At 50.7% G+C, this 27924-nt stretch overlaps 1 protein-coding gene across 1 annotated transcript; it reads right to left on the bottom strand.

The window, feature by feature from the left end:
* On the bottom strand, positions 1-27068 carry Fbxl18 (F-box and leucine rich repeat protein 18). The gene is made up of 5 exons (XM_028887385.2): positions 26943-27068; positions 20073-20288; positions 16927-18470; positions 7530-7748; positions 1-690 (listed from the first exon to the last, which is right to left on the bottom strand). Exons 2-5 carry the CDS (start codon positions 20283-20285, stop codon positions 534-536), a joined length of 2133 nt encoding a protein of 710 aa, XP_028743218.1. The 5' UTR covers positions 20286-20288; positions 26943-27068; the 3' UTR covers positions 1-533.
* Between the last annotated feature and the right edge of the window lie 856 nt (positions 27069-27924).

Below are 27924 nucleotides of genomic sequence, written 5' to 3'. Positions count from 1 at the left end.
TTGGGTTAAAACATTTTCTTTTTCTTTGTGGTGGGGATGAAACCCAGGGCCTCATACACAATGGGCGAGTACTCTGCCATTGGGCCATGCCCTAAATGTGTCTCAGTAGGAAAAGGAGCCACAGGCTCAGAGATGTCATTGTGGGGATTTCACAGCGAGAGCCCAGCCCACCCTGACCCCATGTGGATACAGTCACATTACTGAACTCAACTGTAGATGACCATGGACAAAGGGACAGAGGGACAGTCCTCATGCTGAAGTAAGCAGGTGGATTGGGGCCTGTAGCCCACAAAGCCCCTGGGACTGTGGCCAGGCCCTGAAGGCTCTCACATCCGCCTACTTGATCATTGTCACTGAGCCAAGTATTCTTGAGAGCAAGTGAGAGGGGTAAATGTCTCAGAACAACTGGAAACTCTTTCTTCCCATCACAAAACAAGGACCTACTGTCCGCTGGCTTCTTGGACCCTTGTGAAGACCCAGACAGAAAGAGTCTCTGCTAACAAGAGTGGCGGGGCTGGGGCCAGGCAACCCTCTCACCACCACAGGTTCGGTGGCTCCTCAGCCACTCTGCTTTTAAACAAGGTGATCTCGTCCAGGTGCACCATGGGGACATCTCGGATGACATCTGTCAGGCCCTCGTGGAGCAGGGGGAAGATGACGACGTTCAATGCGGGCCTCTCAGCCTGGAAACTGAACCAGAGATCAGCCATTAACAGGGGACGCAGCTCTGAAGGTAAAGGGCTCGGGGAGCCACAGGAGACCCTGGGTTCAGTCTCTAGCACACATACTTCTGATTCTACTTAAGTCATCAGAGTCCTAGAGCCAGAAAGTAGAGAGGAGGGAACTGGGGCTGGGGCTGGGGCTGGGGCTGGACAGTCAGTGTATAACACATATGGAACATCTGTCTGGAACATGAAGGGTTCAAGAACAGAGAGTAGTGATGAGTACACACATTGAAAACAGTGATGGGGCCAGGCAGCGGTGGCGCACACCTTTAATCCCAGCACTCAGGAGGCAGAGCCAGGTGGATCTCTGTGAGTTCGAGGCCAGCTTGGCCTACAGAGCAAGATCCAGGAAAGACACCAAAACCACACAGAGAAACTCTGTCTCAAAAAAACAAACAAACAAACAAAAAACCAGTGATGGGCTGGAGAGATGGCTCAGGAATTAAGAGCACTGGCTGCAGTTAGGCGGTGGTGGTGCATGCTTTTAATCCCAACGCTCAGGAGGCAGTGGTAGGTGGATCTCTGTGAGTTCGAGGCCAGCCTGTTCTACAGAGTGATTCCCAGGACAGCCAGGACTACACAGAGAAACCTTGTCCAAGAACCCAGGTTCAGTTCCCAACACCCAAATGGTGGCTCACAGCTGTCTTTAACTTCAGTCCCAGGAGATCCAACACCATCTTCTGACCTCTACAGGCACCAGACAAACACGATGCACAGACATACATGAAGGCAAAACACTTATGCATATAAAATAAAAGGAAAAAGAGTAAACAGTTACTGCCAGGCTGGGTATGCTCAGTGGGTAGAGTTCCTGCCTAGTATCCCTGAAGCCCTGGGTTCGGCCCTCAGCACTCTATTAAACAGGTATTTTTTTTTTTTTTTTTTTTTTTTTTTGGGTTTTCGAGACAGGGTTTCTCTGTGTAGCTTTGTGCCTTTTCCTGGAACTCACTTGGTAGCCCAGGCTGGCCTCGAACTCACAGAGATCCGCCTGGCTCTGCCTCCCGAGTGCTGGGATTAAAGGCGTGCGCCACCACCGCCCGGCTAAACAGGTATATTTTTGTAGCCCCACTACTCAGGAGATGGAGGCTGGGGGTCAGAGGTTCAGGTCATTCTCAGCTATACTAGGTTTGATGCCAACCTGGGCTACAAAAAACCCTGTTTCAAAATAAAAAACAAGCTGGGTGTGGTGACACATACATTTAATCCCAGCACTCGGGAGGCAGATGCAGGGGATCAAGAGCAAAACTCACTTGGGGTGAGGTGAGGGGCAGGGACAGCCAAATGCTCCGCTTGGCCTGATGGTCAAGTCACTTCTCTGCCCACAGAGCTCCTGTCAGCAGGAGCCCCAAAGCTGGAAACACCTCACCCCACTGTTCTTAAACATTCCCTTGCACTGTTCCCATAGGAGACATCAGAAAAGGTGGGGTGCAGACCAAAGCTGGGGAGGGCACAGGGTAGATGGTGCTGTACCCACACAACCTAACCACCCTCAAACCAGCACTGGCTGACCAGAGCAGCAATGTGACCTGACTCTGTACTCATCTGGAAAACTGGAGGCTCTGGGAGGACTGCAAATAACTCAGTGGTTACTGACACTGGCTGTCCTTGCAGAGAACTTGAGTTGGATTCCCAGCACTCACATGGCAGTGCACAACCAACCATCTGTAACTGCGGTTCTAGGGGGATTCAGCACCTTCTATTGGTCTCTGCAGGTAACTGGACCCACACGGACATACACAGATACACAAGCACATAAAGACAAAAACAACTGGAGGCTCTGGAATAGGAATAGAAGCCCCAGGTCACATCACCTTTGGCTCCACACCCAGATGACAGACTACCAAATGAAACACCAGACAACACTTTCCCATCTGAAATAGCCTGTGGCCTCAGTCAGACACCTCATGTCCCTCATTGAGCCCTACATGCTGCCAATGCTACAGTGGGCCCAGGCCATCTTCTCCAGGCCTCACAGTTCACAGTTCCTGGCTCCTGAGCATGCTCCATGGAGCTGGAACTTAGCAGTCACTTGCTCAGTATCTAGACCACAGTTCTCCCAACCAAGACAGCCAACGTAGACCCATGTGGCCAGCTTGCCAAGTGGGAACATCCCAACAGCCAGCTCTAGAGCTATCATGGAGCAGTGTTGAGGCATGCAGCTTCCCAGATTCCAACTGCCTCGTGCAGAAGATGTGAAGGCTACAAAGCAGTGCAAAGCCCATTCTTTTTTCTTTTCTTTTTTTCTTCTCAAGACAGGGTTTCTCTGGGTAGCCCTGGCTGCACTGGAACTCACTCTGCAGACAAGGTTGGCCTGAAACTTGGCTATCCGTCTGCCTCTGCCTCCTAAGTGCTGGCCATCCACCATGGCCAGCTTTTTTTTTTTTTTTTTTTTTTTTTTTTTTTTTAAGTTTTTGAGACAGAATTTCACATTTCATGTTTCCCAGGTTGGCCTCAAACTTGCGATGCAGTTAAGGGTGACCTTGAACTTCAGATTCTCCTGACACCATCTTCCAAGTGCTGGGATTATAAACCACTATGCCCACTTTGTACCACGCTGGGATGGAACCTAGGTCTCTGTGCATGCTAGCCAAGCACTATACCAACCGAGCCACATCCCTAGTCCCTAATCCATTCTTGAAAACTGACACGCACTCCATGTTGGCCAGACTTAAGCAATCTCCTGTTCCACCTGAGAACATTCTCTCCTCTGTACGTCTGAAGACCAGACACAGACCTGACGCAGACCGAGCCATTTTCCTGGCATGGAGAGTCACATCTGTGCATTCTGCCTTGAGCATAGCCCCTGGGGCTGCCATAGGCCAGAACTTGCCAGAACACAGCAGCAGAGGACAAGTTGGTAACTATGGTTCTGGCAAGCTGGGAACTTACAAGGGGGCACAGTAGGGGTTGGGCAGCCAGTTAGCCTCCCAGGGCCATATGTCCCAACAGACGGCCACAGGCCACAAACACACTTTAAGACCCCATGTAGGAAGGCAATGCCAACTGGGCCTCAAGAGAGAGTGGCATGGGTACCACAGTGGGCAGCAGACCTCTGTCACACCAGCCCGAGAGGAACTAGAGAACAGTGCCTCCCACTCAGGTTTGGGATTCCTGAATCTTTAGGATGGAGGCTGCATGACCTGACATGGCTTACAGATGTCAGGTCTGCATGCTCCAGGGAAGCAGTGGCTCTGCCCTAGCCTTCACTGGCTTGGCTATTGGCTGTGGTTGTGCCAGGGGCTATCATGCATGCTCCTGAGCTTGGGCTCTGATGCACAGAAGAGGCAGGACCTGGAAAAATCCTACACAGGATTTAAGCCAGCATGCCTGGCCATGTAGAGGCGCTATGAAGAGCCTAGAGCAGGCAGAATGTGAGGAGGGAAGTTGGGAAGCCAATCTCAAAACCACTGGGCAGACGGCACTGGGTGGGACAGCAGGTAATATTTACCTAAATCACAGCCCACCCAGGGAGGGCATGGAGCCGATCTATCACCGAAAGGTTCCAGTTGTGCCTGGAAGATACGACTCACTAGAGACAAAGTGGGAGAAGCTCACTTAGGGTCTCAGGACTGGTGAGACATGTGCAGGCTAGACCTCAGCCATGCCACAGTGACCAGCCCTCACTGGAAACCAAGAGACCAGGTGACACAGGGTCCCCCGTCCCCAGGGCTAATAAGGAACAGGCCCGAGGAGAGCCCAGGGAAGCAGGGACTTATGGGGCCTCCTTGCTTGCCAAGTCTGAGAAATGGCAGTGTGAAAGAGAAGTACAAGATTGGGTCAGCAGACGGCCATATACCAGAGCCCAGACCCTGATGCCACAGTGCTGCAGGGAGACACCAGTTAGCAATGTGGCCACACACAGAACTGGCCAGTACAAGTTTCCAGGAATGATAGGAATATGGACAGAGGCAGGGATGGTGCTGGACAGGTATGTGTGCCTGAGGCCAAGAGCAAAGTGGAAGGTCTGGGGTACTGGTAGGAACTCGGATAAGCAGGGCAGACACACTCCTCTGCTCATCATCCTAGGAGACCACAAGTCCCCAGGGTCCACCAGGAATCTCTGTCACTGAGTCTAGTTCCCAGACACTGAATTCATACAGGGCCAAAGAGGTCCAAATAGGGGAGGGACATGCAGAAGAACATAATCCAACACCCAGGGGGGCTGCACGGTGCAAAAGGTGAGAAAAGGAGCCAGCAAGGTGGTACATGCCTGTCATTCTAGCACTGGGGAGGTTTAGATGTCAATCCCCAGAACGGCACCAGACGCATGAAATACCATGGGACATGGCTCAGCTACAGATATACACAGGCCCCAGCACAGCATACATCTAATGTGGCAGCATATGCTTGTGATACCAAAACTTGAGAAGTAGAAAGGGGAGGATCAGAAGGATAAGGTTATCCTTCACTCAATTAGAGGTTAGCCTGGGATACACGAGACCTTATTTTTTTAAAAAAAAGACATGGGACACAAAACATGGAGAAGAAGTGAAGTCCATGACACTGTGTGTGTGTGTGACATTAGACACAGTGGCAACCTAAATCCAGTTGCTTCCTGTGAGGTGGGGGAATCCAAATCCAAACCCCAAAAGATGAAGAGCCTGAGCTGCAGTCTTGGCATCAAAAACAAAGACAGCCAACACAGGAGGGTGAGAAAGAAGCAACTGCCCAGGGACCTGAGGCACGCAAGCAGCCTAGCATGGGGACAGACACAAAGGGTGACCCTGGAAAGAACTAATATTTCCCCAATTACAGTAGCAGGGAAGAAGGCCTTGTTGGCCGAGACCTCCCCACTGTGCATTGAGGGGGTCACTAAGCATGCAGCAGCTAGGAGGGGGTGCTCAGTGCTTCCCTGAGCTCTCCAGGTGATAGAAGAAGAGCACTGGGGGTTGCTCCGTGTGGCTGAAGCAGGAAATTTAAGGCCAGCCTGGGCTACCCCAAAGGTGGTATGACGTGCCTATAATCTCAGCACTTAGGAAATGGAGGCAGGAGGGTGAGAAGCTGAATGTCACCCTCAGCTCCACGCCAGCCTGGGCTACAAAAACCCTGTCTAAAGAGTTCTTAAACTAAACAGACAACAAAAGCATCAGGAAAGAGGGCGGCAGCCCAGCTTTTCACAAACACCCTGGGCACCGAATAGCTGGCCACTGAGAGCAACACTGCCACCTGCTGGACCATGGCAGCAGAGCACCCTGCAAACTGGGCCTGGATCAGGACTCAGCACTTACCCTGAAGGGCTTCTCACACCAGCAGGACAGCTCCCTCTCCCTTGATTTACATTTTCTTAAGACAGGGTCTCATGTAGCCCAGGCTAGCCTCAAACTCACTATGTAGCAGAGGATGACCTGAATCTTACCCCACCAGCCAAGTGCTGAGATTACTAGCATGTGCCAGTACATCTGCAGTACTATAGATTGAGATCTATTTATTTATTTAGGTTCATGTATATACGTGAGCCCACATATGTTTATGTGCACCACATGTATACAGGTGCCTGAGAGGCCAGGAGAGGCCATGAGGTACCCTGGAACTAGTGTTTCAGGCAGCTGCAGGTGTGAGCCACCTGATCTGGTGGTGCATCCTCTGCAGGAGCAGTAAGCACTCTTAACTACTGAGTTAACTTACTCAACTACTTAACTACTTTCTAGCCCTGTGCTGCAGGAACTGACCCCTGGGTTTGCTGCCTGCTAGGCAAGCATTCTACCAACTGAGCTAAACTCTCCATCTCCTACTTGATTTTTAAAATGGTCTTGTTGTAGAGCCTAAGCTGGCCTTGAACTCACTATGTAGCCCAGGCTGACCCAAACTCCCTATTCTGCCTCAGCCTTCTGAGTGCTGGGATTCCAAGTTTGTAGCATCAAGCCTAGCTTCTTTCTCCCTTCTAAGGTGCAGTTCTGTCCTGCATGCTGCCAACTGGCTCCAGGGCTTCCTGCCTCAGCTCCCTCATCTGTAAGCTGTAGTTAATACACTCATTCCTCAGGACGCCTGTGATAGAAGAAGAGCTAACTCCTGAAAGCTGTCCTCTCACATCTACACACGTGTTGTGGCATGCACACCTGTCCTGCAAACACACACAAAATAAATAAATGTACAAATGTAATACAAAATTTCAGTACTGACAGTCCATTCTGGTACCTGATAAAATGACCAAAAACATGGAAAAACCAGGGGAGCCAGGAGGAGGTCTTTCCCATGGTGGCATTTCAGTAAGCGGAACAAAGGGAAGACAGGAAACAAAACCATCAGCAATGATCAGGGACTGTGCTTGTGCCCCCAACGTCCTCATGCTGAAACCCTAACTCCTGACATGCTGCTAGCCAAAGGGATGAGATCTCAGCTTGGCAGAGGCAGAGGCAGAGGCAGAGGCAGAGGCAGAAGGAGCCACAAGTTCAAGGCAATCTGGTTTGCACAGTGAGTTCCAACCTAGCCTGGGATACAGAGACCCTGTCTCAATAACAAAAGTGATGCTTTGGGAGGTCTGAAGGCAGAGCCTTCACAATGATGAGGTCAGGATCAAGAAGTCCCTCCCGGGCCCACATGAGACACAGTGAACTAAGACTTTGGCTTCTAGAACCTAGGATAAACTCTGTAGCTGAGGCTAGCCCTGAACTCCCAGGATCCTTGTATCTCAGTCTTCCAAGTGGCTGAGACCAGAGGCTGAGTTCCCTGCAGGAGGCCAGCCCTCTGATCATGCTGCTGGGATCTGGTACTCCATCTCCCCAAAGTTGCTACTGGGCTGAGGACACTGGTAACCATCCAAGACCTCCCAGCCACCAAAAGACCACGGCAGACCATGCTACTCACCTCCGGAGGAGCGACTGCTGCAGGCTCTTGCAGGTGATGAGGGATTCTCCAGTGAACATGTGACACACGACAACATGCAGGCAACGGGCCATAAAGGCCAGCACGGCATCCGGCTGCAGCGTGCCACTTCGAGACACCAGGCACAGGCGCTGCAGAGATGAACACTGGCCCAGTGCCTGGAAGAACTGTGCATTGGCGTTGAAATAGGGCTGCTCCAGCCTGCGGAGAGAGGGGTGTGAGTGCCAGGGACTTGGATCTCCCAAGGAGATCTTGACTCCAAGGATGAGAAGCGGCTAGTCACTGTCTACAGACCCTGCCAGCATGAACTGGCTCAAGGCCATCTGCCTTCCTTCCTCAGGATGCTCTCCCACCCCCACACTGTCACACCTGCTGGCCTTAGGACTCAGAGCAGAGCAGCTGACAAATGCAGGAGAAAGTGGGGGCCCAGCAGGCCAGAGTGGTTGGGAAGGGGCAGAAAGGAAGAGAGCCCTCAGGGCTGCTGAGGTCAGCATCTCACCAGCCCAGGGCACAAGCCCCACCACACAGGCTCCACGGAAGGATCACTGATGTTCTTAGACACGATGAACAGACCTCTTTAGACCATGGAGGTGGCCATGTGGCTTTTCTCCTTCACCAAGGATACCAGTCACCTACACTGTCTGTAGAGCCCCAAGTGACACACATTCACATTGGAATTTTGATTCCCTCCACCCTTTTAAATTAAAAAGATATTTATTTATTTATATTTTGTATATTTATATTTTGTATATTTTATATTACGTATGTGTGTGAATTCCTGCACGTTATGTGCGCCATGTGTGTGCCTTGTACCCAAGGAGGGCAGAAGAGGTGTCAGATCCCCTAGAAACAGAGTTACCAATGGTTGTGAGCCACTTGTTTCTGGGAACTGATTCCAGGTCCTCTGCAAGAGTACTATATGCTCTTAACCACTGAGTTACCTTTCCACGGCCCCACCCTTTTTCTTATTCGCTTTTGTTAGTGTGATGTCAGATTGAACTCAGACCCTTAAGCATGCTAGCCTGGCTCGACCACTGAGCTACAACCCTAGCCTTTCACATATTTTTTCTATTTTTAATTGATTTTTTTCCCCCTCAAGACAGGGTTTCTCTGTGTAGTCCTGGTTGGCCTGGAACTCGCTCTGTAGACCAGGCTGGGCTCCAATTCAGAGATCCACCTGCCTCTGCCTCTTAAGTGCTGCCATTAAAGGTGTGCTGCACCACCACCACCACCACCACCACCACCACCACCACCACCACCACCACCACCACCGCCGCCTGGCTTTTCGCAGTGCTAGGAATTCCTCCACTGAACCATACTCTCAGCCCTTTAGTTTTTAATCTTGTTTTTATTCTTCCAAAATTTTGCATATGCCTATCATGTATATTAGTTATTTTCACCTCTCAATTTATATTTTGAGACAGGCTTCAGTGGTCCTCCTGCCTCAGCTTCCCAAGTGCTTCTTGGGTGTGAAAGTGGCAGGAAGGAGGGGTTCAAGGCCCCTGGAAACCTTGGAGTTACCAGCAGCAGCCTCTGTGTGTGTGTGTGTGTGTGTGTGTGTGTGTGTGTGTGTGTGTGTCTGTGTGTCTGTGTGTCTGTGTGTCCTCCCCCTCCCCAATGCTTTCAACAGCAGGGAATGGAATCCCAGTGCCAGGCAACAGCTGTCACCTCCACCACTAGATGGCAGCATGGACTTTCACTGCAGACCCAGGTGTCTCTAGGCCAACTGAGTTACAGTGGCAATGTGTCCTGTACATACTTTTAAACCGTTTCCAACTAGACAGCCACTTACAGAACCCTGCCCTGGAAGAAGCCATGTCACAGTATTTAGCCTGTGTGAATATACTATCTCTCTCACTCTCCAACTGTGGGACCAGTGAGCCCTGCCTGACCCTCTCCCCTGTACACAAGGCTGGCCAGCACCCAGGATGGCTGGGAAACTGACCTAATGGAGGTGTCATCTGAGGGTAGACAGGGAACAAGGACATGGGATTCACCCAGATCAGACCTCATCCTAACTCTGACCCTTCCCAACTGGCTCAAACTACCAGCCAGCAAGGATCAGACCTCTCCTTGCCATTCAGCTCTCTGGGGTGACTATACCATCCTCTCTGGCTCAAGAGGCTGATGTTGCACTCTTAGCCAGGCAGGATGAGGGAGAATGAGAGCTCAAAGTTGTTCCTGAGACTGTGCCAGCCCTGGCTCAAGTGGTTCTCTTGCTTCCGCCCAGGCAGCCTAGGGTGACTCAGGGTAATACCCCGCCTCCAGTCGTGGGAAAGGTGGCACCCTTTTCTGCCTGACACGTGATCCTCTCACCATAGAGGTGTGCCCCAAACCCAGATCCAGAACAACCTGTCCCTGTGGTACCTCCACCCCACAGGGAGCCAGGCTGGTACAAGCTCAGGTTCATGGCAGGCTGCAGTGGAGGTGGTAGCAGGTGAGCCTGGGATTCCTGGGACTGCCATCAGAAGACTCCCCCAAAAAGTGCAGGTGCCCCTACAGCCCCCACAGCCACAGAAAGCAACTCCTGAGCAAACAAAGCCTCCGGAGCCTACAGCTAGCTCCTGCCACCTGCTGCGCCATCTCTTTGCTCGCCGCCTCAGAAGGCAGTGATCCAGAGGAATGGGGCCATTTGGCTGTTCTGGAAGCCTGTGTTTGTTCAGAACAGGCAGTACCTCACACAGCAGACGGTTCTGTGGCTGTGGGCACAGGCTGGAGCCTGGGTAGAGATGCCACTATGAACCGTGATCAAGCTCTTGGGAAGCCTACAAGACAAATTTAACCCCAGTCCTACAGGCCTCCCATGATGCACACATGGTCCTAACTCTGGAGAGGATGCCAGGTCCCAGGGACAAACCAATACAATAGCCCAGGCTGGCTTGGAATACACAATCCTCTGAATCAGCCTCCCTGCACAACAAGTGTGCACCACCACACCTACTGCAAAAACACAAGGCTTGAATGGATCCATGAAAAACAAACACTGTCAGCAAGACAGAAAAATCTGGAAAAACCTTGGCTCTGAAAGAGTCAAAGTCTCACCTGGTACCCTTGAATTCAGAAAATAGTCCCAATCACAAGAAGTAATCAACAGCAGTGGCCCAGTAGAGGGGTTATCCACCAAATGTATTCTCTGATCCACCTGTCTTTCTTTCTTTTTTTTTTTTCCCTTGAGACAGTCTCATGTAGCTCAGGCTGGCCCAAACTATGTAGCTAAGGATGACCTTGAACCTCTGCCCCCTCCTCCCTCTGCCCACCTCCCAATGCTGGTTTTGCAGGTGTGTGTCACCACACCCAGTTTGTATGGTACTGAGGATGGAACCCAAGATTGAGCTGCATCCCCAGCCTGTACTTGTGATACATTTGCCGTTCTGGCAAACAATAATCATGCACTAACTGGCTTCAGGAAGGATCAGGGGTGTAACAGGACAGACACAGGAAGACACAAGTGTGAGAGACACCACAAAGGAAGCAGTGAGGAAATGGAAGGCCTGGTGACTACAGGGAGCGACAGATGCAGCCAAGGAGGAAGGCGTCCATCTGTGCGCCTGGGAAAGGCAAAAGGCAGATGTGGGAGAGGGAGGAGGGGTGGCTGCTGTAAGAGCACGTTCCCACTACAGCCACAAAGTTTCCTCTTAAGGCGGAGGGGGACCCAAGGCTTATATCAACTTTGTCTTGTTTTTGTTGTTGTTAAAATAGGGTCTGTATAACCCAGGCTAGCTTCAAATTCACAACGGAGCCAAGGATGAGCTTGAACTCCTGCCTCCACCTCCTGAGTGCTGAGGTGACAGATAGGCATGCAGTCACAACATCTGGTTCTTTTTTTTTTTTTTAAGTGTGTGTGTGGGTCCTGTTGTTTTTGAATACAGGTCTCATTCTAGCTCCGGCTGACCTTGAACTCAAGGGAATCCTCCTGCCTTAGCCTCCTGAGTTGGGGGATTTTAGCCATATGCCACCACAATCAACTGACTGGGACCTCTAAACTAGGGAGTAAGAAAGCTCACAGGCAGTTTCCCAAAGCAAGTGTAGCCAGAAGGCACAGGACCCATACACATGGACACCCAAGCATGGACACCAGCTCTGTCACAGAGACCTCCTGAGCTGTAGGACTGTTCAGCTGAGGTCAAGCTGGAACAGCAGGGCAGGGGACCAGAAAAGACAGAGGCTTCCGACCCAGCCAGCCTTAGCATGGCTCTGTTCCAAGGAGGACAGGAAGCAGAGCTCACAGCCCGGCTAAGCAGCTCTGGAAGGTTCTGGGCCATGAGCAACACAGGACCTGCTGACTTCCTGTCACACTCAAGCTAGGGGATCGAGAGGCAAAGGATACGCCCTGTCCTCCCTTGTGGATCCTGAGACCAAGCGAAGCTCTGGGTTAGATTGATAGGTGAGAGGCTTCCTGCTTCAGATTTGACATCAGCATCCATGGATATTGTGGGAGAAAGGTCAGCTTTGTGCCTGGCCCTCAGCACAGCTCCTGTCCTGGCTAGTTTTAGGTCACCTTGACACAAGCTAGAGTCATCTGACAGGAGGGAACCTCAATTGAGAAAATGCTTCCATAAGGTTGGGCTATAAGCAGATAAACCTGTAGACCATTTTTTCCGTTTTTGGGTTGTTTTGGGTTTTTTTTTGTTTTTTTGGTTTTTTTTTGCTTTTCAAAACAGGGTTTCTCTGTGTAGTTTTGGTGCCTGTCCTGGTCCTGGGTCTTGCTCTATAGACCAGGCTGGCCTCAAACTCAGAGATCCGCCTGGCTCTGTCTCCCAAGTGCTGGGATTAAAGGCATGTACCACTGCTGCCCAGCTGTAGGGCATTTTTTTCAAAATTAGTGATTGATGTGGGAGGGCCCAGCCCACTGTCAGTGGTGCCATCCCTGGGCTGCTGGTCCTGGGTTCTGTAAGAAAGGAGCAAGCCAGTAAGCAGCACCCCTGCATGGCCTCTGTCTCATCTCCTGCCCTATTTGAGTTCTCATCCTGACAGGGATGTAGAAATATAAGCCAAGTAACCCTTTTCTTTTTAAGTTGCTTTTGGTCATGGTGTTTCATCACAACACTAGCAACCCTCAGACAGGTACCAAAGAAGCAGGAATTGTACTAGAGACAGACATGTACAAATCCCTTTAGGCTAAGATATGACTTTGTGGCCCCAATGTTGCCTCCACCCACCCACAAACAGCTATGGACTGGCGGAGTCCTTAAGTCCTGTCCCTTCTTGCCTGCCCAGAGGCAAGAAGGTGTGTCATTATATGGTGTGTCCAGCATAAACCTAGTATGGTGGAGCATCCTATAACCCCAGCATTTGAGAGGCAAAGGCAGGACAATCAGCAGTTCTAGTCATCCTCAGCTACATAGAAAGTATGTGTAGGACACATGAGAGCCTTTCCCAGAAGGAGAAAAGGAATGCTTACAATTGAAGAATGATAGGGCACTCCTGTGATCCCAGACGCTCTGGAGGTTAAGGTAGGCGGATCAGGAGTTAAAGGTCTTCCTGGATGACAACAGTGAGCTCAAAACAAGCCTAAAGAACTTGTTTAAAACACGGTAAAATGAGAGCTGGGGACAGAGCTCCATGGTGAAGTGCGTCCCTGGAATACGCAAGGCCCTCACTGATCTTGGGGGTACATGCCTATAATTCCAGATGGAGTGAGACCATAGTTAGAGGCAATCCTGGGCTAGATGAACCTATCTAGAATCTATCTCAAAAATCCAAGGCATAGTGACTCACACCTTTAATCCTAGCACTCGGGAAGCAGAAGCAGAAAGATCTCTGAGTTTGAGGCCAGCCTGATCAACAGAGAGCTCTAGGAAAGCCAGGACTACACAGAGAAACCAAACCCTCTCTCAAAAGCACAAATAAAAAGAACCAAAAATCCAAGGACTAGGAGGTGTGGCTCAGTGGTAGAGCACCTGCCTAGAATCCCCCAGTAAGGGGCTGGGGTGTGGCTCAGTGGTAAAGGAACAAGACCTTCGTTCCATGTTCTATCCACAGCACAAGAGAACCTTTTTTTTTTTTTTTCCGAGACAGGGTTTCTCTGTGTAGTTTTGGTGCCTGTCCTGGATGCCGCTCTATAGACCAGGCTGGCCTCGAACTCACAGAGATCCGCCTGGCTCTGCCTCTTCGGTGCTGGGATTAAAGGCATGTGCCACCACCACCCGGAGAACCTTTTTTTTATGTAGGGTCTCACTAATTAGCCCTGCTTGGCCTGGAACTTACTATGTAGACCAAACTGCCCTCAAACCTGCCTCTGCCTCCTGAATAGTGCTGGGATACAATAGAACTTTTATCCTTTAAATGTTGGATGATGACAAAAATACCCTTTACTTCATAGAGTGTTTCAGCATGGATCCACTCCACAGTTGGCTCTGGAAACACCCGGAAATTTTGTACTAGGAGTTTAACCCCTCAGAGTCTTGAGCATGCTAAGTAAATACTCTTACCACTGAGCTATACCCTCAATCCTTACTTAAAGATTTCAAGACAGGGTCTTGCTAAGTCACCCAGGCTGGGCTCAGACTCACTCTCAGGGACAATGGCCTATGTTTTCTATTTCCTCCCACTTTTCAGGATGGGTCCTGCTATCCTCCTCAAGGCTACCACTCCCAAAAGTCTGAGTTTACCCTGAGATGATCTGTCTCCCATCTTGCCTGCTCTTGTCTCCACCAGCAGCAGCAGCTCCCAGCAGAAGCTCTTCAGCACTCCTCTGCCTGGCCCTCCTGCCCCATCTCTCTCCCACCCTCCTCCAGGGGCCTGGCTGCTCTGCATCAAGGAGGTTTGAATACACTGTCATCTCTCTGTGCTTGTGCTTTTGGCTTTGGTGAGAAAGGGTCTTGCTAATATAAGCTGCCCTGGAACTCAAGCCTGTTTTCCTGCCTCAACCTTTTCTGGATGTTGGGATGCCAAGACTACAGGTATGCTTGCACTCAATGAACATTTCTAGAACCCCAAGGCTTGTGTGCACATGCTATCAGACATCCCCTCCACCTTAGTTAAAGCCCCTAGCCAACTGCTACACACACTCCAAGAATTACTGTGAGGGTGCTTGGGAGACAGCTCAACTGGTAATAGTGCTTGCTAGTGGGCTGGAGATATGGCTCAGTGGTTAAAAGAACTGAATGTTCTTCCAATAGGACACAGGTTCAATACCCAGCACCCACATGGCACCTCACAACTGTTTGTAACTCCAGTTCCAGGGGACCTGACACCCTGACATCAATGCACATAAAATAAATCATATAAAAAAGGAGTGTCTGCTAGCAAATATTAGAAACTGAGTTCAACTGGGCAGTGAGGGTGCATGCCTTTAATTCCAGCACTTGGAAGGCAGAGCCAGGCAGGTCTCTGTGAGTTCAAGGAGAGCCTGGTCTACAGAGTGAGTTCCAGGATTGGCCTCAAAGCTACACAGAGAAACCCTGTCTCAAAAACAAAAACAAAAAGAAACTGTGTTCAAATTCTCAGCAACCATGTAAAACCCAGATAGGCCACACATATCTGTAACCCCCTGAAACTCCTTGGCCAGCCAAAATGATAAGCCCCAGTTTCAGTGAAACACCTTTTCTGGAAAAAATCAGGTGTGGAACAACAAGATGGCTCAGCGGGTAAAAACTCTTGCTGTGAGAAGCTAAGACCTACAGCAATCCTCAGAGCCATGTAAAGGGGGAAGGGCAGAGCCAACCCCACATGTACACTGTGCAATGTATCCCCACACATACACACCACACACACTAATAATAATAGTTATAATAATAATAATAAAATTTGGGGCTGGGTACAGTGGAGTACACCTTTAATCCCAGCACTCAGGAGGCAGAAACAGGAGGATCTGTGAATTTAAGGCCAGCCTGGTCTATATAAGTTCCAGGCCAGCCAGAGCCACATAAATCTGAGTCACAGAGTCTCAAAAAATGGGGGGTATGATGCTGGGCGGTAGTGGCACACGCCTTTAATCCCAGCACTCGGGAGGCAGAGGCAGGAGGATCTCTGTGAGTTCGAGGACAGCCTGGGCTACAGAGTGAGTTCCAGGACAGATGCAAAGCTACACAGAGAAACCCTGTCTCAAAATACACACACACATGCTGGGCGGTGGTGGCGCACGCCTTTAATCCCAGCACTCGGGAGGCAGAGCCAGGCGGATCTCTGTGAGTTCGAGGCCAGCCTGGGCTACCAAGTGAGTTCCAGGAAAGGCGCAAAGCTACACAGAGAAACCCTGTCTCGAAAAAAAAAAAAAAAAAAAAAAAAAAAAAAAAAAAAAAAAAAAAAAAAAATACACACACACACACACACACACACACAATGGGGGTTATGGGAGTGGGAGAAACGGGACACAGCACTGGAGAGATGGCTCAATGGTTAGGGGCACTGGCTGCTGTTCCCAGAGGACCCAGGTTCGGTTCCCAGTACCCACACCTTCTGTAACTCCAGTTCCAGGTGATCCAACATGCTTTTCTGGCCTCCACAGGCACTGTACATATGTGGTGCCACAAACATGCATACAGGCAAAACAAACACATATAAAAATAAAAGTAAACAAATCTAGAACAATTTTTTTTTAAGACCGTAAGGTTGTTAATGAAGTAGCACTATGTGGAATACAGGAAGCAAGGACTAAGTAAGTTTGAGAAGTGAACAAGATGAGAGGCTAAGCTCAGGATACTCAGGATCCGCTGCCTTCCACACCTCCCATGGTTCTGCTCAACTACCATGACCCTAGTTTCCTGAGGCCATTCACTGCAGACACTGAGGCCCCTCCTGCCTTTGATCTCCAGAACAGGCCTGTGTTGGCTCTGAGCTCCACCTTAACAGGCAGATTGCACATGCAAACTCCAGAAGCCTCAGAGAAGCCTGAGGTGGTCTATTCTTCACCCCTCAGACCCTCAGCCCCTCGCAACCTCAGCCCCTCACCTCAGGTCCTCAGCTCAGCCCCTCAGCCTCACCTCAGCCCCTCAGTCCTCAGCCCCTCACCTCAGCCCCTCAGCCCTCACCTCAGCCCCTCAGCCCCTCACCTCAGCCCTCAGCCCTCACCTCAGCCCCTCACCTCAGGTCCTCAGCCCTCACCTCAGCCCTCACCTCAGCCCCTCAGCTCAGGTCCTCAGCCCCTCACCTCAGCCCTCAGCCTCACTCAGGCCTCAGCTCACCTCAGCCCTCAGCCCTCACCTCAGCCCTCAGCCCCCTCAGCCCCCCCCCCCCCCCCCCCCCCCCCCCCCCCCCCCCCCCCCCCCCCCCCCCCCCCCCCCCCCCCCCCCCCCCCCCCCCCCCCCCCCCCCCCCCCCCCCCCCCCCCCAGCCCCTCACCCCCTCAGCCCCCCCTCAGCCCCTCAGCCCCCTCACCTCAGCCCCTCAGCCCCTCAGCTCAGGTCCTCAGCTCAGGCCCTCAGCCCCTCAGCCCTCACCTCAGGTCCTTCAGCCGCTTGCAGTGCTTCAGCATGTCGGCAAGAGCAGGCATGTACACCACCTTCCCCATCATGCCCAGGTTGGCCAGCGACAGAGACTGCAGCTGCTGGCACTGTAGGCCAATGCTCACTAGTCCAGAGCCTGTCAGCATGCCTGGCAGTTGGGCTAGTGTCAGGTGCCGCAGGAAGGCCAGCTGGCCGATGGCAGCCACCTCTGAGTCCCCCACGTTCTGTGCCCGGCTGCAGGGCGGGAGGGAGTTGCGGATGGCAGGCTCATTGCGGGGCATGGCTGAGGAGAAATTGGACCCAATCAGTTCCAGATGCTCCAGAAAAGGGAGCTTCTTCAGCAGAGACCAGAACACAGAGGCAGGCTGGGGGGTCGACTGGCCCAGGAAAGGGTTGGGACAAGTCTGCACCCCAATGCGCACCTTCTTGCCAAAGCCACGGGGCACCGCGTGCATAGCTGGCGGGGCAGGCGCACGGTCAGGCCTGGGTGCTGAATCAGCCACAGAGCAGACAGGCAGGGAAAGGGAACGCAGGTGGCAGAGCCGGGCCAGGAGCTGGCAGAGGTGGCGGCCCAGGCCGTCGGAGCTGTGGTGGTGGGCAGCTGAGAGATTGAGGTGGTGCAGGTTACAGCAGGACTCCACCAGCGTCTCCAGGATGCTGCTGTCAATGTCATCCTCTGCCTTACGGAGCAATGAGTCCGCAGACAGGCAATGCACACAGCCACTGAGGTTGAGGCTGGCCAGGCTGCTCAGGTCCTTCCCCCCATTGATGACCCGCTGGATCAGGTGACCGCCTGACAGTGTACACCGGCTAAAGCTGAAGTAGAAGGGATTGTTGAATTTCATATGCTGGAGGAGGGTGGAGCCATTCAGCCATGACTTGGGCAGTTGCAGGGCATCCAGGGCCACGTTGCGGGCCATGGAGTCCAGCAGGTTCTTGGTGGCCCCACTCTCTGCGAAGCTGCCAGGGACGGAGATGAGAAAGGCATGCAGGTTCTCGGGAGTACGGTCACTAAGCACAGCGAGGTAGAGCCGCACCACCTCCTGGTTGATGTAGCCCGGAGCCAGGCGTGCGTAGAAGACACGCAGGTTCTGGTAATGGGGCACGTTGCTCTGGCCCACCATGAGCTGGCCTGAGAGGACAGCACCCTCACGTGTGCGGTCCAGGATCTCAAAGTAGAGCAGCAGCTTCTGCAGGCTGGCACAGCAGGGCACCACACCATAGGACGGTGTGAAAAGTGTCTGCTTGAGCTCCCGTACGCGGCTCAGCGTGGCCTTGCACTCGCTGCTCAGCTGGCTGGCATCGAAGCCAGGGCTCACATCGATGGCCAGCGAGCGCAGGTGCTGCAATGCTGAAAGCACCTTGGACAGCCGCAGGGAGGTGAGGTGGCAGCCAGACAGGTTCACCTTTACCAGGCTGTGACATCGGGCCACATGCTCAATGGTGGAGCCGGACAACCAATAGCAGCCTGCCATGTTCAGGTGCTGGATCTCCCGGCCGATCTCCTTCACCAGCTGCCTCACCTTATCCTCACTGGCCTGCAGGATGGGGACAGGGCAGGAGAAACAGGTGTCCACGGCTACTCCCCACTCCTGCCCCGAGAAAAGCTGCCTGCCTTTCCTCTCCCATATACCTGTCACTGCCAACAGGGAAGAGACCCCGTGCCCAGGAAGAAAAAGCAGAAAGATGTTCGCTACCCAGGCCTGGTGGCACATACCTGTCATCTCAACACCTGGGAGGTCGAGGGAGGAGCATTACAAGTTTAACACCTGTCTGGACTACAGAGTTCCAGGCTAGCCTGGGGCACACAGCAAGACTCTAGTTTCAAAAAGAAAAATAGCCGGGCGGTGGTGGCGCACGCCTTTAATCCCAGCACTTGGGAAGCAGAGGCGGGCGGATCTCTGTGAGTTCGAGGCCAGCCTGGGCTACCAAGTGAGTTCCAGGAAAGGCGCAAAGGCGCAAAGCTACACAGAGAAACCCTGTCTCGAAAAACCAAAAAAAAAAAAAAAAAGAAAAAAAAAAGAAAAATAGTTGCTTGCTAAAAGCTCTAACTGGGGAAGGAGAGGTGGTTGAGTGATATGTGCTGCTCTTCCAGAAGGCCTGAGTTCAGTTCCCAGCACCCACATCAGGTGGATCACAACTGCCTGTAACTCCAGCTCCAGGGGAATTTGATAACTTTGGCCTCCACTCACATGGGTACACACATACATTTAAAAATAACTAATTTTACCAGGTAACGGCGGTGCGTGCCTTTAATCCCAGCAGTTGGGAGGCAGATAGGCGGATCTTTGTGAGTTGGAGGCCAGCCTGGTCTACAAAGCGAGTTCCAGCACAGTCAGGGCTGTTACACAAAGAAACCCTGTCTTGGGAAAAAAAAACAACAAAAAAAAAAAACAACTAATTTTTTTTTAACTATATATTTTTTGTTTTCTCTCTCTCTCCCTAAACTGTTGTATTTTTGCGGGGGAGGGGAGGGTTTGAAACAGGATTTCTCTGTATAGCCCTGACTGTCGTGGAACTGTGTAGACCAGGCTGGCCTCAAACTCACAGAGATCTACTTGCCTCAGCTCCTGAGTGCTGGAATTATAGACATATGCTATCAGGCACACCTATCTGGTTTTTTTTTTTTTTTCCAATTTGTTTTTGTTTAAGATAAGGGCTTATTAAACTGGTCTGAGCTATGATCACCCTGCTTCAGCCTCCTGGTGCTGTGACTACACGTGTAGCCTACCGTAATGGGCTTGTGTCCCAGGTCAATCAGAGACTTACGCCCTGAGCAACAGAGGGCAGCCCTTTGGCAGCAATGCCCACTGTGCCGCCCACTGTGCCGCTTCACAAGGCCCTTCTACAATCTGTCCTGTGGTGCAGTAACTCCATCCTAGGGTGCCTATGGAGAAGGAGGCCTCCCGCTGACCCCTGCATCTGGGGCCCAGGCTTCCTCCCTCCCAGAACTATATCCACAGGCTCTATGCCTTCCTCCATGGCACACATCACCTCCCCTTTTCAATCCTGGCTCTGTCACTATATCCTAATGTGTGACCGTTCCCGGGTACACAGTTTTCTGTACAAACATCATTACCACCAGCCCCCACAGGCTGGCACCTAGGTCAATCCTGGCTTCCCACCCACACCTGCCTCACCTGGTAGTCCTTCTGTAGCAGCACAGTATGCACCAGGCTCTTGTCCAGGCACAGGGCTGCCAGCTTCCGGCAGGTACACCGCACATTGAGAACCAGGTCTGTGCTGGGGACATGGCTCAGGATATGCAGGAGAATCTCATCTGAGAAGCCCAGCAGGTGGGTGTCACCCGCTGCCTCTGCAGCTGTGGGGGCAGCATCGTCATCGCTGGACATGTCCTAGAAGTTAGGGACAGCAGAGGGATCTAATAACAGATCTAATAACAGATCAGTCATTAGATGCTAGCTGGACAAGCAGAAGGACCTGAGTTTGGACCCCAGCACCCACATAAAAACCTGAGAAAGGTAGCACGTGTCTGGAATCCCAGCGCTAGGGATTCATGAACAGGAGGATCCCACCCTGCCCCCATAGCAGAAAAACTTTACCAACTCTTCACTGAAGGGTGAAGAACAGAGTTCCCAGGATCCCCTTAGAACTGCAAACCAGGAGACAAGGTGATAAAGAACCTCTGATAGTCACTTTCAGCCAACTCCCAAATGTTCTGGCTTTTCCTAGGTGTTAAAACAGCTTGCTGTATAGCCCAGGCTGGCCTTGAACATGGTGCTGGCAATATACCCATGTACCAACACTACTGGCTCCCGACAATCACTTCTATTCTCTTTCCTTCCTTTTTGACAGTGTCTCATGTAGCCCAAAGTGACTACAAACTGGCCAAGGATGACCTTGGACTCCTGATCATCCGGTCTCCACCTCCCAAGTGCTAGGATCACAAGAATGCACCACCAGGCCGAGTCTCCTCAGTGCTAGGAATGGAACCCAGGGCTTCATGCATGCTAGACAAGCACTCTAGCCAAGCCACATTCCAGCCCTTTACAGCCTTTGCCAGTGACCAACATACAGTGCATACAGGCCCCTGAACCACAGCCTACCCTCCTGCCCCTCTGACTCCAGGCACAGCTACCCAAGCAGGAGCAGACTTTACACAGGACACTCGGGAATTTGAACAAATACATGCTGTACTGAATTTTCCCTCTTCTTTTTACATTTCTGTATGTAATACTCTGTGTGTGAGAGAGAGAGTTGGTGAACAAGTTCTCGTGTTGAGTCAGAGAAGGGTGGGAGATGGAGAGAGAGAGAGAGAGAGAGAGTGTGTGTGTGTGTGTGTGTGTGTGTGTGTGTGTGTGTTGGTGCACAAGTGCCTGTGGAAATCAGAGAAGGGTGGGAAAGGGAGAGATTAAGTGTGTGTTGGTGCACAAGTGCCTGTGGAAGTCAGATGACAACTGGTAAAGTTGTGGAAGTCGGTTCTCTCATCCACCATGTAGGTCTCATAGAACTAAGGTTGTCATGGCTGGAGAGAGGGCTCCAAGGTTACAAGTGCACACTGCTCTTTCAAAGGGCAGTTCCCAACAACCACGTTGGGTGGCTCCTGACTGCCTGTAACTTCAGTTCCAGGGAATCTGATGGTTTCTATGGGCAACTGCACTCACATGTATATACCACAAAACAGACTCACAAATATATATCATCATCATCATAGCCAAGTGGTGATGGCACATGCCTTTAATCCTAGAACTCAGGAGGCAGAGCCAGGTGGATCTCTTAAGTTTGAGGCCAGCCTGGTCTACAGAGGAAGTTCCAGGACAGCCAGGGATGCACAGAGAAACCCTGTCTCAAAAAAAGAAAGAAAAAAGAAAAAAAGACACCACAGCCTGGGTCTGGAGCATGACCCCAGCTGCCACCTTTGGGGCTCCCCACACTCAGGGTGGGCATTTGGTGGAGAACCCTGGGTGACACACCTTTTGTTGCTTTCTGGTCTCACTATGGAGCTGGCAGGCCTGTAACTCCCCATGGTCTAACCTCGGCTTCCTGAGTGCTAGGACTACAGGTGTGCGCCAGCACTCCTTTCTTGCAGAAGGGTGTGGTGATAGAGTGTGCACCCTAATAAACTTTGCCTGAAGATCAAGAGACAGAACAGCCACGAGATTAAACACAGAGGTCAGGCAGTGGTGGCACACACCTTTAATCCCAGCACTTGAGATCTCATGCCTTTGCTTGGGAAGCACGCACGCCTTTAATCTCGGAAGTGATATAAGATGTGGTGAGACAGAAACTAAAGGCTTCTTGGCTGAAACTTTTTCAGCTGGGCCTTTCAGGTGAGGACTCAGAGGATTTCAGTCAGAGGATTTGTGGAATTGACAAGGTGAGACGTGGCAGTGGCTTGTTCCTTTATCTCTCTGATCTTTCAGCATTTACCCCAATATCTAGCTCTGGGTTTTTTATTAAAAGACCTTTTAATAAATTCAATTAATAAATTTAAATAACAGAAGGGTTTCCTTGTTTACACATGTGTATATGTTTGTGTGTGTGTGTTGTGCTGTTGCTGTGTGTGTGATGTTGTCATGTATGTGTTCACATGTATGTGATGGTGTGAGTGTGTATATGGAAGCCAAGGTGGACAAGGACTGTCTTCCTAAGTCTTTATCATATTTTTCTAGAGCTCATCTAGATAGGCCAGCCAGCAAGCCCCAGGGATCCAACTGTCTCTGCTCCATCAACGTGGGATTAGACCCACAGACACCTTTTTCTGTGGGCTAGAGATGCAGACTCAGGTCCACATCTGCACAGCAAGCACTTTACTGACTAAGTCATCTCCCTAGATCAAGGATTATTTTTTTACTACCTAAGAGGGAAAAAAGCACAGAACTAGGCTAACTTGCCTCCAGAGGACAGCAACTCTATGCCATGCCCACTCTTCCTTCAGATACCAGGCTCTGGCCAGGATTTACTTGTGGCAACTTAACCGGAACGCAACTGGTTTAGAACTACGACACTCCAAAGCTGGCTAGGGAACTTGGAAAGCTAAGCATGGTGCTGCACTTCTGTAATCCTACAGGCATAGGTGCACATACACATGCAAATACAGAAAAACAGAAAAAGAAAAAAAAAACTTGAAAAATTTTTTAAAAAGGCTCGGATGCCAAGATGTGGCCTCATGGTTCACTAGGCTGACTTAGGCACTGCCCCTGGGATACACTGATTCTATATGCTTCCAAATGGCTCCTTCTCCATCTGAGCCCAAAGCTCTGTTCTCAACTCCAGCCCCAGCCAATCTCTCCTTCATTAGATCATGCATTGTCTCAGAGTATAAAAATGAGGCCATAAGTTAAGAATTACCCCATGCATCTGTATGATGGCACACACCTGTAATTCTAACACCCAGGAGGATGAGGCAGAATTATAAAGTAAAGGCCAGCTTTGACTACATCCATCCCAACAAAAATCAAAAAGGAAAGAGAAAAGAAGAACTACCCTAGGGCTGGAGAGATGACTCAGAGGTTAAGAGCACTGGCCGCTCTACCAGAGGTCCTGAGTTCAATTCCCAACAACCACATGGTGGCTCATAACCACCTATAATGAGATCCGGTGCCCTCTTCTGACATGCAGGCATGCGTGCAGAATACTATACACAATAAATAAATAAATCTTTTTTTTTTCCTAGAGCTGAGGACCGAACCCAGGGCCTTGTGCTTGCTAGGCAGGTGCTCTACCACTTAGCTAAATCCCCAACCCCAATAAATAAATCTTAAAGTTAAAAAAAAAAAAAACTACCCTTCAGGTTTCCAACAACCTCTTCTCTCCTGAATTCTCCTTCCAACCTGGATTTCAGTGCTGGGTTCGTCAGCATGACCTTGAACTGACAGTCTCTCTTGTTCTTTGGGGAGATGGCTTAGTAGTGAGGAGTTTGCCACACAAGCATGAGCACCTGAGTTTGGATCCCTGGCACCCTTGTAAAAGACCCAGAGAGGCCAGGTGGTGGTAGTGTACGCCTTTAATCCCAACACTTGGGAGGCAGAGGCAGGTAGATCTTCAAATTCGGATCTTCGAGTTCAGTGGTTCGAGTTCGAGACCAGTGAGTTCCAGGACAGCCAGGGCCACACAGAGACCCTGTGCCCAAAAACAAACCAACCAAAAATGTGGACCTGCAGCTGTAATCCTAGTAATGGGGAGGCAGACACAGAAGGACCCCTGAAGATGCCTGGAGAGACAGCCTAACTCAATCAGTGAGGTTCAGAGATTTTGTCTCAAAAGTGTAAGGTGAAGGAGCTGGAAAATGATGGCTCAGCTGTTCAGAGCACTGGCTGCTCTTATAGAGGACCCAGGTTCAGTTCCCAGCACTCACGTGATGGCTGACAATTACTTATAACTCTGCTTTCAGGGGATCCAACACCTTCTTCTGATTTCTGTGAGCACTGCATGAACACATGGTACATAAACATACATGCAAGCAAATACTCATACACATTTAAAAAAAAAAAAAGGTGCTGGATGTGGTGGCACATATCTTTAATCCAAGCACTTGGGAGGCAGAGGTAGGAGGAATTCTATGAGTTAAAGGCCAACCATAATCTACATAATGAGACCCTGTCTTAAAAATAATTAAAGTCAGGCGGTAGAGGCATACACTTTTAATTTCAGCACTTGGGAAACACAGACAAGCAGATCTCTGTGAGTTCGAGACCAGCCTGGTCTACAAACTGAGTTCTAGGAGACCTTTTGTTACACAGAGAAACCAAATTAATAATAATAATTTTTAATTGATTAATTTACTTAGTATTTATTTTTGGTTTTTTGAGACAAGATTTTGCTGTGTAACAAAGGATTTCCTGAAACTCCCTTTGTAGATCAGGCCGGCCTCTGCCTCCTGCCTCCTGGGATTAAAGGCATGCACCACCACTCCTGGCTTTAAAAAAGAAATTTTTTTAAGGGAGAGAGTGACTCTGGAAGACACCCAACATTGACCTCTGGCATCCAGGGGTGTGGCCTCCACAAGCACCCACACACATACACAGACAGACAGACAGGCGCGCGCGCGCGCGCACACACACACACACACAAATAAGCCAGACATGGTTGTGTGGATCTATTGTCCCTGCTACTTAGAAGGCTCAGGCAGGAAGATGGCTTGAACCTGTAAATTTGACAGCAACCCAGACAACACAGCAAGATCTAATTTCAATGGCTCAAACCTTACTGGCTGGCTGTATTGCCCACTCAAGGAAAGGAGGGGCTTCTGAGTCAGAACTCCACAGGACCACATGACCAGACATGCCTAATTCCTAACCCATACAACTCCTTGAGAGCTGCTAACACAGCAGTGCTCCCCTGGAACTGTTCTTGCGGGAGGTAAGTGTTATAACACTCTCCTTTCTCACTCCTCTCTCATTAATCTGCAGCTGGACCACACACTCTTCCTTGTCAAGTGAGGAGACACTTCTGGGCACAGTTTCCTTCAAAAGAGAAGCATACAACAGACCCCAGCCATGTTCTATCTACTCTGGAAAACACTTGAAAGTCTCCCTGGATAAATGCAAGGAAACTCCTAAGACTTAAAAGTGTGCCCAAAGGCCAGCAAGATGGCTAAGTGAGCAAAAGAGCTTTGCCACACAAACCTGATGACCAAGTTCAAATCCTGGAACCCACATAAAATGCTGGATACACCGGCCCACTTCTGCTGTGCCAGCCCTGCTACAACAAGACAGGAGGAGGAGACAGGAGGATCAGGAAGAAACTCAGAAGCCAGCTACTCTGGAGCATGCACCATGGTGGAAACAACACAGGGGAAGGCAGAAGCTGGAAAGGTTAGAGGCGACTACTGCAGTCTCAGAGAACCTGAGTTTGGTTCCCAGCATCCACATCAGAGGGGCTGACAACCACCTATGACTCCACCTCTAGGTGCATGAGATCCTTCAGGCCTCCTCAGGCATTGCACTCATGTAACCACACCCACACAGTTATACATTTGTACACATAATTAAAAATAAGTAATTGAAGCCGGGCGCTGGCAGTGCACACCTTTAATCCCAGCACTTGGGAGGCAGAGCCAGGCGGATCTCTATGAGTTTGAGGCCAGCCTGGGCTACAGAGTGAGTTCTAGGAAAGGTACAAAGCTACACAGAGAAAAACCCTGTCTCGAAAACAAAAAAAAAAAAAAAAAAAAAAAAAAAAGTAATTGAAACAAAGTGAAATGCAAGAACCAACTCCTGAAAGTGGTCCTCTGAACTCCACATGCGTGCCATGCCATGAACATGCCGGTACTCATACATACACACTAATATAATAAAGTGTACCCATAGGTGGGAGTCCTAAGAAAGAACAAATATAAACTCAGATGGGCAGGCAGCAACAGGAAAATAGCCAGATCATCCACCCTTCCCCCATACTAGTGTGTGCAAAAATACTGTACACCCATATAACAGGACTCAGTGGGATTCTCCAGCGGACCTAAATCAGAGAACTTTGGGGTCAGACCTAAGCCCTATCACCCTTCCCCACACCACAACCAGGCTCCAGAAAGAAGCAGGCTGCACTTATGCTGACAGGAAAAAAAAGGAGCGGGGGCTGGGGATGTGACTGAGTTGGTAGAGTGCTTGCCTAGCATGCACGAAGCCCTGGGTTCCATCCTCAGCTTGGCATAAAACCCCGCGTGGTAATGCACATCTATAATCCCAGATTACAGAGGCTAAAACAGAATTGCTGTTAAATTCACGACTAGCCTGGGCTGCACACTGAGTTCCAGGCAAGTCTGAGCTACAGAGTAAAACAAAACAGGAGCAGAAGGGGCAACGTCCCGGAGCTGCGAAAGCTGAGCCAACGCACAGGGAGATGGGGGAAGGCCTAGAAATTCAGCAGGCCACGCGAAAAGGTCCACACTGACCAGCGGATTGTAAGCCTGGGAACAGGATGGGGACTAAGAAGGGAGGGCCTGGGAGAAGGGTAGGAGAGGGCAAGGATGGGCCTTGGAGCAAGGCCAGGGTCGGGAGGGAGCACCGAGGGGACCCCAGCCGCCGGGGCGGGTGAGGCGCCGGTCGTACCTCTCCGGAGCTGGCCGCCGGAGCTGCAGCCTCGCAGTCCCCCAGCCTGCCAGGGCAGGGATGCTCGAAGCCGGCACCGCCACAGCTCCACAGAAACCCCGGTAAGGGGCGTGGCTGCGCCTCACTTTCGGCGCCCCTCCAACGTACTTCCGCTGGCGCCCGGATGGACAGGATGCTGCCGCCATATTGGGTGTGGCGTAAGTACTATCAGGACTAAAAGGCACCCAGAAGGTCACAAATGACTGGTCACTAAACTACGTCGTCAGTCTCCTGCTGTCACTCCAGCTCGCTTCTAGCTTCTAGTAGCCTTTGCATTTGCCCTCCACGCAGCACACTGCGCTCCAAGCCATCTGTCAAGAGCACCCAGGCATCCTCCATAACCATAGCAACCTTCAGGCGCACACGCTCCTGATCTTGACCCTCATTTGTGTTATAATTCTCAGTAGCTCATTGCACCATCCGACTTTACTAGACATTTTTTTGTTTGTTTTGAGACAAGTTCTCAAGTGTAGACCTGGCTGTCCTGGAATTAGACCAGGACCTATGTAGACCAGGCTGGCCTGAAAGTCACAGAGATCCTCCTGCCTCTACCTCCCCTCTCTGCCTAGGCCACTATATATATAATTTTTATTTTTACTTTTTACCGCTACTGAGGATTGAACCTCATTCATGTTAAGTAAGTGCTCTGCCGGTACTCATCCCCCATAACTAAGCAGAGTCTCTGACCAACACTGTTCTTTGCATGTCATAACACCGAATAAATATTTGTTGAATAAATGAATAAATTACTTTCTCCACAGAATTTGCAGTTAAAAATGGTTTACTAAGGCAGAGCCAGGCGGATCTCTATGAGTTCAAGGCCAGCCTGGTCTACAGAGTGAGATCCAGGACAGGCACCAAAACTACACAGAAAAACCCTGTGGGGGGGCGGAGTTTATTAGAGATAGTGAAATGGCTCATCAGGGAAAGAGGCTTGGCCATC

The sequence above is a fragment of the Peromyscus leucopus genome, chromosome 23, assembly GCF_004664715.2.
Source record: "Peromyscus leucopus breed LL Stock chromosome 23, UCI_PerLeu_2.1, whole genome shotgun sequence".
NCBI lineage: Eukaryota > Metazoa > Chordata > Mammalia > Rodentia > Cricetidae > Peromyscus > Peromyscus leucopus.
The sequence above is the reverse complement of the archived record's forward strand: the minus strand, read 5'-3'. Positions and strand labels throughout refer to the sequence as shown.

Excerpts from the sequence above, each read along its gene's own strand:
- Fbxl18 (XM_028887385.2), bottom strand. The coding sequence starts at position 20,285 with ATGTCCAGCGATGACGATGCTGCCCCCACAGCTGCAGAGGCAGCGGGT. Across the intron at positions 18,471-20,072 it reads TGCTACAGAAGGACTACCAG|GCCAGTGAGGATAAGGTGAG; the intron begins GTGAGGCAGGTG and ends CCCATCCTGCAG. Across the intron at positions 7,749-16,926 it reads AAGCGGCTGAAGGACCTGAG|GCTGGAGCAGCCCTATTTCA; the intron begins GTGAGGGCTGAG and ends CTCTCTCCGCAG.